The sequence below is a fragment of the Oryx dammah genome, unplaced genomic scaffold (assembly GCF_014754425.2).
Source record: "Oryx dammah isolate SB20612 unplaced genomic scaffold, SCBI_Odam_1.1 HiC_scaffold_18, whole genome shotgun sequence".
In the NCBI taxonomy this organism is placed as follows: domain Eukaryota; kingdom Metazoa; phylum Chordata; class Mammalia; order Artiodactyla; family Bovidae; genus Oryx; species Oryx dammah.
This window is the reverse complement of record NW_024070202.1, coordinates 110742224-110760579: the sequence shown is the minus strand read 5'-3', so window position 1 is coordinate 110760579 and position 18356 is coordinate 110742224. Positions and strand designations below refer to the sequence as shown.

General features: G+C 43.2%; 1 protein-coding gene across 1 annotated transcript in view; it reads right to left on the bottom strand.

The window, feature by feature from the left end:
• CNTNAP2 (contactin associated protein 2) overlaps window positions 1-18356 on the bottom strand; it is a 1413967-nt gene that overhangs the window by 484812 nt on the left and 910799 nt on the right. Inside the window, exon 12 of the mRNA XM_040259921.1 lies at window positions 16598-16754. Within this exon, the coding sequence (XP_040115855.1) occupies window positions 16598-16754 (157 nt within the window). The remainder of the gene's footprint in view (window positions 1-16597; window positions 16755-18356) is intronic.

Sequence of the window (18356 nt, the reverse complement as noted above, 5' to 3'; positions counted from 1 at the left end):
TCAACCAGCAAAGAACCCGCTGAAGGCTCAGATGATGGCTAGAATTTTTGTTAGCAATAAAGTTATTTTAATTAAAGCATGTACATTTAAAAAAATATAATGCTATCACATACTAATAGACTACAGCATAGAATCAACACCACATTTATATGCACTGTGCTTAGTCGATCAGTCATGTCTGACTCTTTGATCTCATGGATTGCAGCCCACTAGGCTCCTCTGTCCCTAGGATTCTCCAGGCAAGAATACTGGAGTGGGTTACCACATGCACTGAAAGTGAAAGTCGCTCAGTCGTGTCTGACTCTTTGCCACCCCATGATTATAGAGTCCATGGAATTCTCCAGGCCAGAATACTGGAGTGGGTAGCCTCTCCCTTCTCCAGGGGATCTTCCCAACCCAGGAATCAAACCCAGGTCTCCCGAATTGCAGGCAGATTCTTTACCAGCTGAGCCACAAGGGAAGCCCAAGAATACTGGAATGGGTAGCCTTTCCCTTCTCCAGTGGATCTTCCCGACCCAGGAATTGAACTGGGGTCTCCTGTATTGCAGGTGGATTCTTTACCACTTTACCAACTGAGCTATCAGGGAAGCCCACGTGCACTAGGAAACCAAACCAAACCAAAACCAAAAAAACACAAAACAACTGTTTAACCTGCTTTATTACAGTATTTGCGTCATTATGGTGGGTCTGGAACTGAACCCTCAATGTCTCTGCAGTCTGCCTATACTCACAACGAGAGGCTGCAGAAAAAAACTATGGCGAGAGCTGAAACATTACTGTTCAAAACAGCACATCATATATGCTTTTATACTCACTAAAATAATAAGGCTGGCACATTGAGGATAAAACATGGATGCAATTTTCTGCATCTTAGTTGAATAATAGTTTGGGATTGAATGGTGCCTTTTAATCTACTTTCCCTATTCCTTCTAGAAACTTCTTTGGGTCTTCCTATCAATCCCAATTTCTACACATATTCTGTTTCTCTCCTTTTTAAATTAATTTTTAATTGGAATATAATTGTTTCACAACATTGTTTTAGTTTCTGCTGTGCAAAAATATGAATCAGCTATATATACACACACAAGCCCTCATTCCTGAACTGCCTTCCCACCCCTCCAGCCCACCTCTCTAGGTGGGCACAGAGCACCAGGCTGAGCTCCCTGTGCTATACAACTTCCCTGCAGCTATTTCTTTTACACATGGTAATGTACACATGTCAACTCTACTCTCTCAATTTGTCCCACCCTCTCCTGTGTCTGCAAGTCCATTCAAGTGAAAGTCTATTCTTGCCCTAGAAATAGGTTCATCAGTTTCTAGATTCCATATATATGCATTAATATATGATATTTGTTTTTCTCCATTTCTTCCTGATCTGAGAGTCTTGACAACTCTCCCTCTGTCTGTCTTTGTCGGCCACATTACACATTACACCAGGCTTCCCTGGTGGCTCAGACGGTAAAGCGTCTGCCTCCAATGCGGGAGACCCGGGTTCAATTCCTGGGTTGGGAAGATCCCCTGGAGAAGGAAATGGTGACCCACTCCAGTACTCTTGCCTGGAAGATCCCGTGGGTAGAGGAGCCTGGTAGGCTGCAGCCCATGTGGTCACAAAGAGTCAGACACGACTGAGCAACTTCACTTTCACTTTCAGTTCCCACACAAGGTGCTCAAGGGTCCCTCAGGGCACAAGACCCCAGCCTCAGGTGACATGCAGTTGCCTCATTCATCTTTCTCAAAGACCTGTTGTTGCACCTCGATTTCCTCCCGACTACATCTCTGTTTTCAGCTCTCTGACCCACTGCTTTAGCTCCCCTTCCTCTCCAGAGGAAGTCTGCCTCAGGGCTCAGGTCCTGGACTCCAGTATTAGACTGCCCCTGTTTATACCATTATATTACTTATTAACTGTTTGGGCAAGGTAACCAACCTCTCAAAGCCTTGGTTTCCTTGCTTACAAACTTGACATGAAGATGGTAACTGCTTTACAGGGTCGTTGCAAGGATTCCATGAAGAAAAACACAGACTAAGTACTTAAACTGCACGTGGGATTTGGGAACCCTTTAGTAAACACCCAGGGCTGTCCAATAGCGACAGGCACTGGCTTCAGAGCCAGTAAGGGGAGGAGGGTGGTAGAGTCCTGTGGCTCCTGGAGCCAGGTGCTATTAACTGGGTGGCCTGCTGCTAAGTCACTTCAGTCGTGTCTGACTCTGTGCGACCCCAGAGACAGCAGCCCACCAGGCTCCCCCGTCCCTGGGATTCTCCAGGCAAGAACACTGGAGTGGGTTGCCATTTCCTTCTCCAATGCATGAAAGTGAAAAGGGAAAGTGAAGTCGCTCAGTCGTGTCTGACTCTTTGCAACCCCATGGACTGCAGCCCACCAGGCTCTTCCGTCCATGGGATTTTCCAGGCAAGAGTACTGGAGCGGGGTGCCACTGCCACCCCGACAGAAATCTCTGTCTTTGTTGTCTTCTCTGTGTGTGTCTATATTTGTGTCTCCTCTTCTCACAAGGACACCGGTCATGTTGTATCAGGACCCACCCTAAGGATCTCATCTCAGCCTGATTACATCTGCAAACACCCTCTATCAAACAAAATCACAGTCACAAGTACTGGACTTAGGACTTAAACACATTTCTTTAGACACACGATTTAACCCCTAAACAGTAGGGAAGCGACCCTTGCGCTGGACAATAGCCACCCTCTCCCCTCTCTCCCCTCTTTCCAACTTCCTCCATCTGGTCCTTCCTCTTTTTCTCAATTTCTTCACTTAGAGCACTTGTCAGATCCCCTGACCTCATTTCCCATGTTCTGGTTTTCTATTATCAGATATAATACTTTAGGTGTGGTCCACTGATGCTTGCCATGGAGTCCTGTAATTTGGACACTTGACGAGGTGACATGAGGAGTATTTCGCTTTGTGTGTATTTCTGTGGCCACATCATACATAGGCCTCATATTGAGTGTGGAATAAATTATAACAAGCTGCTTTTTAAAAATCCCTTCTTGACTCAGTGGTAAAGAAAGTGCCTGCCAATGCATGAGATACAGGTTTAATCCCTGGGTCAGGAAGATTCACTGGAGAAGGAAATGGCAATCTACTCCAGTGTTCTTGCCTGGAGAATTCTATGGACAGAGGGATTCTCCAGGAAGCATGGCAGGCTACAGTCCATGGTGTCCCAAAGAGTTGGACAAGACTTAGCCACTAAAACAATTGCCAACAACATCACTAACAGTTTGTAACCGTCTCTCTTGCTGCTTCAGCCTATTTTCCTTTTTCTGAATGCTTTCTTGAAAGAGTTAATACTGATGAACACAGTCTGACGGCTCCTAGAATTGGAATGGATTGGCAGTCTCAGGAAATACTCTGTGTAGTCTGAGTGGCTTCCGGACGTTGCAGCCTGGACCAAGCAAACCAGTGGCAGGGTGGACCTGCTGCGGTACATAATCCATCACCAGAAAAAACCAGAGCTGCCATTTGCACGTTATCACATTCTCTCTGGAATTCCTACTCCACCGTGTCCTTGAGAGACCCTGGAAAGTCATCAGCATCTTCCTAGAAGACAAAGAAGCGGTCTGAACCTTTCAACAGACACAGGAGGAAGCTTGGGAAGTGGTCTCCAGCCCTGGGCCTGGCCCTTCAGACAGCGGCCATGCTGGTCTCAAGGATGGGTTTCTCTCAGCATTGACTCTGAGTTATAAGCAGGACTGAGACACAGTCAACACAAAACCAACACATTCCTTTAGAAGTGGGAAGGCGGCTCCTAGCAAGAAAGATCGGCGAGTTCATATTATGGCTTTCCTTTCCCTCACTATATTCCTCAACTTATTTTCTTCCTGTCTTCATTTTTGTTTCAATATTTGTAATTTGCCTTGACAAGCATATTTAAACTGTTACAAGGATTCAATGTGATTATTGTAATGCTTTCTATACTAGAAATATATACTAGGGATAGTCCGCAATGGGGATAATTTGTAGGTGACTAATTGGGACCCGACAGGATCATTCTTAACAATTTCCTCTGGAGGGTTTTCTTTCTCTCAAAGGGCTTATAAATTCTCTTTGATTTGCAAAAATGCACGCTCTCAAGTCCCACCCCAGTATCTTGGACTTATTCTGTATTCTCATCAGTGACTCCCTCTCTTATATTTGTGTACTACTCTGTGCAGAGTGGGCTCTCAATAAATGTATGTTGAATAAATCCAACTCAATTGTATTTACTTGGCCCATTGTTGTTGTTATTTAGTCACTAAGTCATGTCGGATTCTTTTGAGACCCCATGGGCTGCAGCCCACTGGGCCCATTGCTTGTCCTTTATTAGTCTCATGAGTTTCTGAAATTCAGAAGCCTAAGAAAGTAACAGCAAATACTGCATAAAATATGAATCTTCATAAAACTCTATATGGAGCTGATACTATTATTCTCATTTTATGGACATGAAGACAGAGGTGAGACAAGTTAAGTACACGAGTTGCCAAAGTCATTCAGCTAAGAAGCAGCAGAGGTGGCATCGTCTTTATTGTCACTGCGCTAGCAGAGGAAATAGTAGATACTCACTGAACAATGTGTTAAATGAATGAATGAAATAAATGACTCTCAAAAAATCTTTTATATTGACAATTGCATCCAGACCCTTAGGAAATAGGATCACTTCCATGCAGTGCAGTAAGCTGGCCAAAATACGTCCAAATAATAATAAGAGAAAATAATAGCGCTTATCATCTCCAGGCACTGTCTTAGCTATGAAGCCTTACTGCTAACAGGGCTGCGGCTGTCTGGATCGTGAGGAGTTTAACAGACTGCAAATAACAGATCGAGGCCAGATTAAGAATGGCCTGCAATGAAGGCTAATGGTGTCTGCCATAAAATAGAGCTATTACAATTGGAAATCCCATAAGGCCCATAACATCCCTCTTTAATTCATTAGTTATTATGAAAATAAGAAAAGGGATAAAGTCTTCATTATCCAATCATTTCTCTGTGTCAATTAAAATTTAAAAAGGATGTGAAGAGGATCAGGTCCGTGAACTGTAATGCTGAAGGATCAAGAAGATGTAGTCTTACATCTAACTTTCAGCAGGAGGCACAAATATTAACTCTAACCCCCCACCCACTGTTTCTGAGGACCACATGTCTGGATACATAAATGGATATTTCTGAGTCTTCAAAATTACTTTCATCAGCAGTATAATCGCCCAGCTGAAGGATATCTGATCACAGATAAGAACAGGCAGCCAATCCTTGCTGGTCAAGAGGACCATACACAGAAGACCTGACCTGTCCTCTGCATAGGCTTGAAGCTCCGCCATCAGCAAGCAGTGTTCAGGAAGGAGTGTGGATTGGCCCCGAGAGCCTTTATGGGACATCCTTGTCAATTATCTGCAAGGCTATTTTATCCATCAACCTTGAATTTACACCAATATGAGACAGAGAAAAAAAGTTTTACAGCATCTTTTCAATAACATTAGCACGGTAGAAGGTAGGCCTATTACTTTTCTACTGCTGCCAAAGCAAAGTGTTACAAACTGAGTGGTTTAAAACAACACAGAGTTTTTTCTCTTACAGCTCTGTAGACTGGGCTTTCCTGGTGGTTCAGATAGTAAAGAATCTACCTGTAATGCGGGAGACGTGGGTTTGATCACTGGGTTGGGAAGATCCCCTGGAGGAGGGCATGGCAACTCACTCCAGTATTCTCACCTGGAGAATCCCCATGAACAGAGGCGCCTGGCAGGCTACAGTCCATGGGGTCGCAGAGTCCAACATGACTGAGCGACTAAGCCCAGCACAACACAGCTCTGTAGACTGAAATTCCCACGTGAGTCTGACTGCGCTAAGATCAAGGTATTGTCAGGGCCAAGTTGTTTTCCTGGAGCTTCTATGACAGAATCCATTTTCTTTTCTTTTCCAGCTTTTAGAAAATGCCAACATTTTTTGGCTCAAGGACCCTCTCTTTCTTCTTCAAAAACAGCAATATACCCGCTCTCTGGTACTTTTCCTGTCATTAGATATCAGATTTTTTTTTTATGATCATAGCTGGGACTCATCTGATTACACAGGGCCACCCTGATAATCCAGGATAGTCTCTCATCTCCAGGTTCTCATCCTTAGCCACATTCTGAAAGTCCCTTCTGCCAGGAAAGGGAACACTTTCACAGGGTCTGAGGATTGGGATGTGAACATCTTTGGGAACCATCATCCCCCCACCACACTAGCTCACAGTCAAAGTGTATCATTTTCAGTGCTGACAAAGACAGGTGGGCAAATACTATCACCCAAGCTCACATCCTCAGCTTTTCCAAACATCCTATATTTCCATCTCAATCATTTACCTCCCTGCATAAGAGAGTGAAAAAGCTGGCTTAAAACTCAACATTCAAAAAACTAAGATCATGGCATCCAGTCCCATCACTTTATGGCAAATAGATGCAGAAAAAGTGACAGCAATGACAGATTTTATTTTCTTGGGCTCCAAAGGCACTGCAGACAGTGACTTCAGCCATGAAATTAAAAGACTCTTGCTTCTTGGAAAGAAAGCTATGGCAAACCTAGACAGTGTATTAAAAAGCAGAGACATCACTTTATCAGCAAAGATCCATATAGTCAAAGCTATGATTTTTCCAGAGTTTGTGTATGGAGTTGGATCATAAAGAAGCCTGAGCACCACAGGATTGATGTTTCTGAACTGTGGTGTTGGAGAAGACTCTTGAGAGTCCCTTGGACTGCAAAGAGATCCAACTGGTCAATCCTAAAGGCAATCAATCCTGAATATTCATTGAAAGGACTGATGCTGAAGCTGAAGCTCCAATACTTTGACTACCTGATGCAAAGAGCTGACTCATTGGAAAAGACCCTGATGCTGGGAAAGACTGAAGGTAAAAAGAGAAGAGGACAGTAGAGGATGGGATGGTTAGACAGATTCACTGTTTCCATCATTTCCCCATCTATTTGCCATGAAGTGATGGGACCAGATGCCATGATCTTAGTTTTTTGAACATTGAGTTTTATGCAGCTTTTTTGCTGATGAAAATGTGATGATCAATTTTATCTTTCAATGGGACACAGAGTAAAGAAACAAATAGTCTTCATCACGTGTGGATTCCCTATGACCCACACTGACAACCTGTCTCACTGTTGCTTCATCAGCACTTTCCTTTCAACTGAGTGATGCATCTTGTAATTAGAGTCTTTTCTCATGATTGATTTTTTAGGAAGAATGCAATTTTTTTTTCCTGGAAAATATAATAACAGCTCTCCCTCTTTTTAAAGCATGTTGGACAGAGGGATGCTAATGGAAAATGAACTGTGCTTTCTTATAAATCTCTCTTGGATCTTAGCTCTGTTTTTTTTTTTTTCCTCAAGATCACTAAATACCGTATTCTGTTGAAGTCCATTTAGCATTCTGTGGGTAGTTGTGTCTATTTCGGGAACCCGTGGCACACTCTGAGCATTTGACAGGCTCACACCTGATTAATCCCTCTCCCTTTCCTGTCATCAATATTATTTAGGGGCACTGGTCAAACCATATTGACACTCTGCTGACATCTTCTCTGGTGCCCAATTACCTTTCTGTCAGGATACAATCCAAGAGGTGACAGGAGAATTCTATGCTGTGCCAAGCAAGTTGGCACCAAAATGTCCCTGAGACAGAATATAATATATCATTTTTATGCTTCTTCTGAAAACTAAAAGAGACATCTCCCTGGCCTCGATGCCAAGGGGTCTTTTAACGCACAGGCTGTGTTGTACCTTGAGCTCTCCGGCACCTGCTGGATGAGCCTGGCTGATACTTTCTGTTTCACATCCCGAGGTGGATTCCTAATGAAACAGAGGCCCTTTCCCTGGGCTCTTAGCCCTGACCCACATATTGGAAAGCAGTTCCTCTTCTGAATGAGTTGAGCTGCTAGGTTTTTTTTGAGGAAAATCCTGTTCAGATGCATCTTTATGATACAGAAAATCTGGCCAGCGAACTTCAGTAGAGCAAATATAAGGCGTAAAATACCCGGGGCTGTAGAACCTTTCTGCAGTCCATTCTGGCAATGCTGTGATACTGAAACCCATGCTGTGAGGCTAAAAAGGATTCAAATAACGTCTTCTTTTTCTTTCTTCATTTTAAATTTTAAGATGGCCTTCGTTTGATCAAAAGGGCATCTGCATTTATATCTCTAAAAGGGAAATGTATCAGTAGCTACTCATTTTAATATTTTATATGCACATACACATTTGAGTATTAACTACTGTCTTGGCCTGTTGAGCAACCAGAAGAGCATTCCTCATAAGTGATCTCATGACAGAACTCTGAGTGTGTGATAGGAGTGTGCTTACAGGACGTAGTCAAAACAATGACAAATGTTTGGGGAGGATTTACTGGTGAAACACAGATGTGCACTCTCACTTAGGAGTGTCCCCTCATTTAAACATCAAATCTATCATACAATGTAGGTATTATCACCACTTCAATTCTTTTCTAAGGAAACAATCACAGAGATCTTTCACAACTTGTTCAGAGTCACTAAGCTAGCCACAGAGAGAAGACTCAAAACCAGATTACATTTAGAAAATATTTTGAACTTATTTATGATAACATTGTACGGTTCTCTTGGCTCAGATGGTAAAGAATCTGCCTGCAATGCAGGAGATTGAAGTTCGACCCCTGAGTGGGGAAGATCCCCTGGAGAAGGGGATGGCTATCCACTCCATATTCTTGTCTGGAGAATTCCATGGACAGAGAAGCCTGGCAGGCTCCAGTCCATGAGGTCATAAAGAGTCAGACCTGATAATACCTATATTGTATGATAGATTTGATGTTTAAATGAGAGGATACTCCTAAGTGACAGTGCATATCTGTTATTTCACTGGTAGGTTAGGTTAGGTTTAATTGCTCAGTCATGTCTGACTCTTGCGATCCCATGGACTGTAGCCCATGAGGCTCCTCTGTCCATGGGATTCTCCAGGCAAGACTACTGGAGTGGGATGCCATTTCCTTTTCCATTTCACTGGTAAATACTCCTCAAACATTTATTTTGTCATTGCTTTCACTACTTTCATGATAAAATTACTCTTAAAGTAAAATCAAAATGAGATTTTCTAAAAAAACAAATAAAGAACAGCACAGAGATGAGTAAAAGTAGATAATAAAATTGAAATCATACACTCACATTCATGGCAGCATTACTGAGAATTGCTAAGAAGCAGCAGCAAACTATGTGTCTACTGATGAAACGAAATGTGGTATACACATACAAAGAAATAGTATTCAGACTTAAAGAGAAAGGGGATTCTGATACATGCAACAACACAGTAGTCATGTATGGATGTGAGAGTTGGACCATAAAGAAAGCTGAGCACCAAAGAATTGATGCTTTTGAACTATGGTCTTGGAGAAGACTCTTGAGAGTCCCTTGGACTACAAGGAGATCCAACCAGTCAGTCCTAAAGGCAATCAATCCTGAATATTCATTGGAAGGACTGGTGCTGAAGCTGAAGCTCCGATACTTGGGCTACCTGATGCAAAGAGCCAACTCACTGGAAAAGACCCTGTTGCTGGGAAAGACTGAAGGCAGGAGGAGAAGGGGATGACAGAGGATGAGATGGTTGGATGGCATCACTGATTCAATGGACATGAGTTTGAGCAAGCTGTGGGAGATGGTGAAGGGTAGGGAAGCCTGGTATGCTACAAGTCCATGAGGTCTCAAAGAGCTGGACACCACTGAGTGCCTGAACAACAACAGCACAAAAGAACCTTGAGGACATCATGCTAAGTGAAATAAGAATGTATGATTCCATTCACATGAGGTGCCAGAATAGTGGAATTCATAGAGACAGAAAGAAGAATGGTGGTTACCAGCAGCTGGAGGCAGGGAGAAACGGGGAGTTATTTTATAATGAATAGAGAGTTTCGACTGCCCAAGATGGAAAGACCTCTGGAGATGGATTGTGGCATTGGTTGCACAACAAAGTGAATGTACTTAATACCACTGAACTATACTTAAAAATTTGGTAAGATAGTAAATTTTTTAATATATATTTTATCACAGTTTTAAAAATTGGAAGAAATGAAATCATACCATATATAGTACAAATGTTAAAATTTCTATAGACTTTATATCTTGCTAGTTAACATCTAAGCATGAGTCTGGAATTTGCGTGCCCTGGGTCTGAATCTCTGCTATCCCTCTTGTTAACTGTGTGACCTTGTGGAAGTAATTTAAGCTCTCTGGGGTTTAATTGCCTCATTTGCAAAATGAGGAAAAACAGCACCTTCCTCATTGGGTCAATGTGATGTTTAAATGGCATGATACATTTAAACACTTTGGAACAGGGTCTGGTGCATAATTAGCACTCAATAAATGTTCATTATTGTTACTGTTGAACAACATGAGGGATGAGAATGCACATACAAATATTTCACTTTGAATAAAACTGAACATGTTTCACAGAAAAAATTTTACTGAGAAAATTAGATGAAATGATCAACGATGAAAAAATGTAGAATGATTTCTTTTCAAAGCATTCCAAATATTTTGCTGTTAATGATTGGATAATAAGCTGAGCCGATCGTATGTGAAGGTTCTGGCTTTGAAAAAATGAAGAGATTCTGCTGCCTATAAACATTGTCATGGGTTATTCTGGCCTAGGAAAAAGCTCTACAGACACATCAGTTCCTTTCAGGGCCCATGGAATAGGGCACGGCCAGTTAGTATGTGACCGGCCTTCCTACCATGGAATTCTCCAAGCAAGAATACTGGAGTGGGTAGCTATTTCCTTCTCCAGGGCAATCATCCTGACCCAGGATGATAGCATCCAGGTCTCCTGCATCACAGGCAGATTCTTTACTGCCTGAGCCACCAGGGAAGCCTATTGAGGTGAGAACTGATTACCAGTTGTACCACAAAGACTGTGTTCCCATGTCTGTGCTCACCTTGGCCAGGAAACCCTTATCCAGAAATTCTACAAGTACAGTGCTATACGGGCATTGGAGCAGCGAACAGGCTGCCTTCCCTGCAGCTCCATTTTGGAATCACTAGTGTCCGATATGATGATTTAGCTCATTGAGTCAGGCTGTCCGAGGCCAGGAATTACCCAGTGGTGGGCACTTAGCTGAGACCAGGCACGCTTAATTAGGATTCTGGCACTGTAGGTGGGAATATTTACTATTGCTGTGAATAGTAAATCATAAATGTTAAATTACATCCAATCTCAGAAATAACTGTGCAAAACTTCTCAAGGCATAGATAATCAGGCAATTATTGAGATGGTTATAGTTCTTGCAGCCCATTGCCACTTTGCTGTGAGACAGAAGTAGGCTCATAGCTACAATCTAATTTATCTCAGCTTCATTTTTGTGTGTTTTACTCTAGTAAATAAGAATAAATGCTTAATGTAAGCTTTAGAGTCCTTTAAAAAAGAACATATAATATGTGGTCTATTGTTTAAGCTTTAAATTTAAAACTTACATATAACTAGTGAAAACATTAAATTCATATATCATTAAAAAAGATAAAAACAACATGAGTAGTCTTCCTAGATCATAATATTATAGAAAAACACTGGCGTGGAAGTTTGGAAATCTGAGTCTTAGTCTTCTCTCCATTTCTTATTTCCAATGTAATTGGAAGTAAACTTTTCCTGGGCCCCAATTTATGCATCTGTGCTTTAAGAACTTTTTACTGATTCCATCAGTCCTACTCTTGGACATATACCCATACCAAACTCAAATGAAAAAAAGATACATGCAGCCCGATGTCCATAGCGGCACTGTTTACAATAGCTAAGACTTGGCGGCCATCTAAATGCCCATAGACAGATGAATGGATAAAGAAGATATAGTACAAACACACAATGGAATATTACTTATCCATAAAGAAGAATGAAACAATGCCATTTGCAGCAGTATGGATAGGCCTGGAGATGATCATACTAAGCGAAGTAAGTCAGAAAGAGAAAGACAAATATCATATAACATTTATATGTGGAACCTACATGTGAGACAAATCAACCTATCTATGAAACAAAAACAGACTACAGACCTGGAGAACAGACTTATGGGTGCCAAGGGAAGGAGAGATAAAGGTAGGTATGTATATATATATATGCACATACATATATAAGTACATATATATACACACATGGATGTGTAGATAAGTATAACTGAGTCACTTTGTGTAACTGAGTCACTTTGCTGTCCAGAAGAAATGAACATGACATTATAAATCAACTATATTTCAATACAATGTAAAAAAAGACAGCTTTTAATGATTTCAGCTAGAGTTCCATTCATCATTTAGGTGATAAAAATAGCATACCCTACTGCAGTTTTAAGTGTTCATTCATGACAGCACTTTGCCAGGAACTTGACATGAATTGGGAAGTACTATCTACATTTTGCGGATATGAAAACTTAGAGAAGCGAAACGCCCTGACTTAGATCTCACACAGAGGAAAGGGCAAAGGAGAACTTTGTACCCACTTTGGTCTCAGTCCAGTTTAATCAAACGATTTGTCTGACTGAGGGAAGATTACTGGTAGAAGCAACTTTCTTGCTGGATATGGACCCTGAAAACATGGGATTCAATAGAACCTCTGCTTTTATTATTTTTTGTTGTTGTTCAGTCGCCAAGTCATGTCTGACTCTTCGTGACCCCATGGACTGCAGCACGCCAGGCTTCCCTGTCCTTCACTATCTCCCAGAGCTTGCTCAAACTCACTCTATTGAGTCGGTGATGCCATCCAACCATCTGATCCTCTGTCGTCCCCTTCTCCCGCCTTCAATCTTTCCCAGCATCAGGGTCTTTTCCAGTGAGTCAGCTCTTCGCATCAGGTGGCCAAAGGATTGGAGCTTCTATTTTTACATCACTACAGATGTTGTTTCACACGTGTGAATTTCACATGGGTGTGTGCACCAGACTGCTTTTCCTGAGTTTTCGGCTGTCCTCTGTGACCATGGAGCTCACATTCTGTGTAGCCTGGACAGTGAGCTGGCTGGAAATGCTCCCTGGTTCTCCCCATCGTGGAGGGGGGGAGGCTGCAGGAGTCTACTTCCTACCTGGCTTCTGGCTTCCTCCATCTTCCAGCATGACCCCCAGACAATGCAGTAAACCCCTGGCTGTGTGCTCAGCCTTCCTGGTGCCCTAAGAATCTGATGGCTCCACTGACAAGCTGCTCTCATTCTTGCCCTGTGAGGTGGGAGAAGCCAGGAGTTCTGTGAAACCCTGTGCTCAGCACAAGAGCCTGGTCCAGCATCTCTCTGAGAGCCGATGGGGTTAACGGACTAGGCTTTCTCTTGTCTTCATGCTCTCTGGTTTGTAAGTTCCTCTGGCAAAGCCTGTTCTATGTCACTGCCTCAAAGTATTGTGGAATTCATCTTGCGCCCTGCAGCATGGCAGGTCAAGAAAGCACAGGGACCTCTTTCCCTGGTGCCATTTTCATTTCCTAAGATTCATTTGGAACTGGTAAGAACTGCAATGAGAATTACATAATTAAGAATTGCAATCAGCTATGTATCCACTCTGTACAATTCACAGAATATTAGAATATTTTCCTATTCCACATTCTATTTAACTCTCACAATAGTCTACCAGTCAAGATTCAGTTTCATTATACAGACCACAAACCTAAATGTAAGAATGGCTAAAAGCCTCCCCTCAAAGTGGCAGATCTGGACCTGGATATAAAGTTTTATGCTTCCAGGAACTTTGGTACACATCTCTAGAAACAAATCTATTCATTCTGAAATACTGAAAGCATCCACAGCATTTCCAGTGCTGGTGAATTCAAAGCCCAAGAAGACATCACCAAAAGCTTTCTTTCTTGTACCGAATAGGAAAGATCATTCCAGTAGCTATTTATAAACATATTGTTTTTACTTTTCAGTTTGCTCAAGATACAGTACACCTACTATGAGACATTAGACCATCTTAATAGGAGCAAAAGGGTGAGGATATCTTAGGTGCTACTCAGCCCGAAGGAAACAATACATCAGCCGTATCCAAGTCCCTGAGTAACTGAAAAATTACAATCTAATGAAGAGCTTGCAGAGGCACGTGTCTGAGTGAGGCTGAACAGGTCTGTCTACAGTGTCTTCTCATGGATGATTTGAATTCAGGCATGTTCTTGGAAGTGCATTGCTCTGAAGCCTGAATGTCTTACCAGTGATCCCAGGAATGGTGCCTCTCTGGGTTTAGACACAGTGTTATGCTGGAGCTTCAAACTTAATATTTTCAAAGCTGAACCCATCATCTACCCGCTGAACTGTTATTCCCTTACCTGGTAAGGAATTTAACCATTTCCAGGTGCCCAGTGGGGTGCCTACTCAGACCCCTCTCTTTCTTCTCACATAGTCATAACTATCAAGTCCTGGAGCTACCACTTCTCGAATATCTCACATATGTTCCACCCGTTTCTGCTGTCTGGCCCTCAATGCCTTTCAGGAACGCTCGTGACTTCCTTTTGCTGGATCTCTTCCCCTCCTCCCACCCTTTCCATCAAGTTTACCTCCACAGGGCTCACTGCCAGTAAATCTATCTTCTACCACCCACTGAAAAGAACGCAGCTCTGGTGATTGCTGCCCAGCTGCTCAGCCTCTTTGAGCCTTCTTTCTTCTCCACATTACACCCCAGATCTTCGGCCCTGATGGCTCCCCAAACTGGCTGTCCTCACTCCTACCTCTCCTCCAAGTCAATCTTGCAAGGGAGAGTGTGCCCTGCAAACTCTTAGCTCTCTTCCAAGCATCCCTGACTCACAAGGGCTGTCCTGGCTCCTCTCCACTCTCCTCAGTTGGGCTTCAGTTTCCTTGCACTGGTTTTATTGGACCCTGCAATGTCTTCATCAGAGCGCTGGTTGTATTATGTTGTCTCTCTCTCTGTGTGTGTGTGTTTTCCCAACTAGTTTCTGAGTCCTTGAGGACAGAGACCATGCTCTATTTGTCACTGTGTCCCGAGCCCTTGGGATGACATCTGACAAATGTCACTTGGATTCCCACACTAGCTCTCCCTTTTCCTTGTGAATATCTCAACTCCCCTCCATGGCAGGACAAAAGCATTGAACAGTGTGGGTTGCTTGAACAATGAACCATCTGGGAACAGCGCTCTCCCTTCTGGTCTGGGAGGCTGCACCAAAGTCTGCTTCCCGAAGGCTCTGTGAGTCAAAGCTGAGCAGACAAACGAATCTGAGCGAACCCTCAGAATCTACCTACAGACACACGAATAGTAAGAAGTGACAAGAACATAGGTCAGAGCAGGGGTTCTTGTAACTGCCAGTCTCTGTTTTATTCCCAGAACCTAGAAGACTCCCTGGCACAAGAGCTCCATCCATATCAATATGAGGGAAGGACTGACTGAATCGAGGCCTGACTGAAAAGTTACCTTCTAAGGCCGGGTCTTTCTGATTTCATTCTCCTGACTTCTAGTCTTTCTAGAGTGTGTGTGCATGTGCTTGTAGACACATCTTTCAAACAAAATTAAAGAGTGAATATATCATTATTTCTTCTCGACCATAAACCACAGTTAAAGAGTAATGATAGATATTTATACACATGCACAGAAATTCTAAGCCACTGAAATGTATAGCCTCTGTAATAATATCATTTACTAAAAAAAAAAAAAAATGGCTTTTGGAAAATAGGTAGGCATCCAACCTGACAAGCATACAACTTTACATGCAGAACTAGTTTTCAGTTGACTGGTAGGATGAACTTATCTTGTAAACTGTCCTCTATGTAGTTAGCATTGATTAAAACCGGGGCGACTGTCGGCAACTGTGATCAGTCACATGGAGAAATTCGGGGGCTGTGCTCTCTGCTGCCACCCAGAGGCGGGGATGGAGCACAGCCGCCTCTTCCATGTCAAGAAACAAGCTGTTCCAAGATGTGAGCTTTACGGGAAGAACCGGACTCAGGCTCACATTTTCCACTCAAAACTTCTGGGGCCTTTCCCCCCACAAAGTGACAGCTGATTTATCTTTATCTATCACGGACCCAGACACAGCCATTCGCCGTGAAGCAGGACAAAAGCCAGCAGAGGGATGAAAGAAACCCCGAATCGATCTTCTTTGAACTGATTTGTATCAGAGTTATAAACAGTTCAAGGCATGAAAGAAAACCAGCCCGCAAGCACTGTTGCTGAAGACGAGAGCAGAGCACAATCTTCCCTTTCTTTTCCCACCTGTCTTTTTTTTTTTTTTTTCTCATCCAGCTCCTCAAAGCAAACACTGTGGGAGGTGTGGGAGCACTCACCGCAGAGGCTGCGGTGCTCTCACACGCCTGCACACGGCTCCCTGCCCGCGGCCACCCCCTGCATTGTCACAAAGCACATTTTATAATGCAAATCACTGTCTACTGCATGCCTCATTATTTTCCTCTCTGAATAAAATATGAATACATCAATTATGTGTTCTTCTATTTCTAAATGCATACCCTTGTAGCACTGACCTCTTTCGGCTTTTATAGTTTTCAGAACGTTCCTGACATTTGTCAGCTGGGTTAGTCCCGAACCTTTCTAACCCAGTCTCTTATTATTTCAGCACTTTTCACACTTTCTCTCGCATCTAATTAGTCTGGCCTCCAAGCAGGCTGGGAAGGGAGCTCGCATGCCGGGCCCGCGCACTCACCACTGCTTGTAATCCGCGTCACAGTTGCAGTAGTATTTGGGGTCCGTGCAGTTGCGCTCGATGCCGCAGGCACATTTCTGAATTCCAGGCCCAGAGCCTCCCCAGTAGTAGTGCTTCTCGTTGGCTTTGCCAACCCACCAGGTGTAAGGGCTTCCATCTACAAGAAAGGAGAAGAACGCACTGAGATGGGACCTGCACCCAGTCACTACCACGCCACAGTTACATACCTCCAGTCCAGGGGCTGCACGGCTCTCTGATACCCTGAACTGGTACCACTCAGCCCGCTTAGAAGTCAGGGCATTTCAATAATAGGGAAATGTAATAAGAAACTTCAGAGGGAATGGCAAGCTCAAGCTTTCCCACCAGGATAAGCACCTCTTCCTCTGAAAGATTTTACATTCAAGCTTCAGGAGTTAAGAAGCCAGTTCTGTAAAGTGGCTGCCCAGATGGGGCACACCCACAACGTAGGAGGGTGTGTGCGCTCCGCATCAGTTCTCTAACGTGCAGCTGGGTCCATGGCTGCTTGTGCTTCTCTATGGAAGCGCAGTCATGGGGTGACAGACTATCAGAGCTAATGTGGACTTTCATCAAGCCTTAGCATGATCTTATTTTACAAGTAAGCAATCCAGGTACAGAAAGCTTAACTGATTCTTTCAATTACACAGCAGAGCAGCTCCCAGACTGGAAGTTTGACACTTTTCCTTATAAGACATTGAACAATGCTCGTTCTACCATCCTATTTTGCTTTATTATTTGGCCTAATACTCACCCATTCATTCACTCGTCAGACATCCTATTGTGTTTCCTTTATGTGTCAAACATCATAAGAAACTCAGCAGGAAAATGGAGGGAAAGATACAGATTGAGTGTGGAATTTAATTATGGAGAGTAGGTGAGGAAAGGAAGTCAGGAAAGGAAGTTTCCTAGAAGAGGTAACGTACTGGAGCTATGTCTTGATAGTTAGGTTACCCAGGTGAATAAGGATGTAAGTGAGACAAGGACTGGTAGGCAAAGGAGAAAGAATGGTAAAGTTCCATACAGAGCACACATGTTCACTGATGGCGGGATAGGGCTGAAGAGAGAAATCTGAGAGGGAAGCAGGTGTAGGTCGCATCAGACAGTGGGTGAGGCCCACAGCACAACAGACTTTGTCCAAATAAGCTATTTTGCATTAGTCTATTCTTGCTTTTCAGTGTTGATGTCCTCCTTTTTAAGAAAGCGGAATTTCATTCTGAAACTAATGGGAAACCATTGGAGTATTTTAAGCAGGGCATGTTCATGGTCATGCTTGTGTTTGTAAAGATCTGCAGTGAGGTGAAAGGCAGATTTTGGGGGATGGAGTCACAGAGGCCAGATGTGATGCTTCTGTGTTAATACCAAAGAGAAATAATATGATCGCAGTGAAAATGGAGAGGAAGAGAACATGCAAAGTGAAGAAGGAGGTACAACTGGCTTGGAGCTATTGGGATTTGGGTGGGGAGACGGTGTGTCAATTAATCCCAAATTTCCGGCTCAGGTGACTAAGAGGATGGTGATGTGCTTCACCATCCAGTAGATCACAGGGAAGAAGATGAGAAATCTAGAGAATGAAGAAGAAAGGATGACACCCTCATACATGAAGTGGGCAACTGGCTCTCAGAGACTGGGTCTCAGGAGCATTCTCTGGGCTGAAAATCCCCTTTTAGGAGCCATCAGCCTAAATCACTGGCAGCAGGAGAGAAGTCACTGGAATCTTTTGGATTCCAGCAGCATTTAGAGA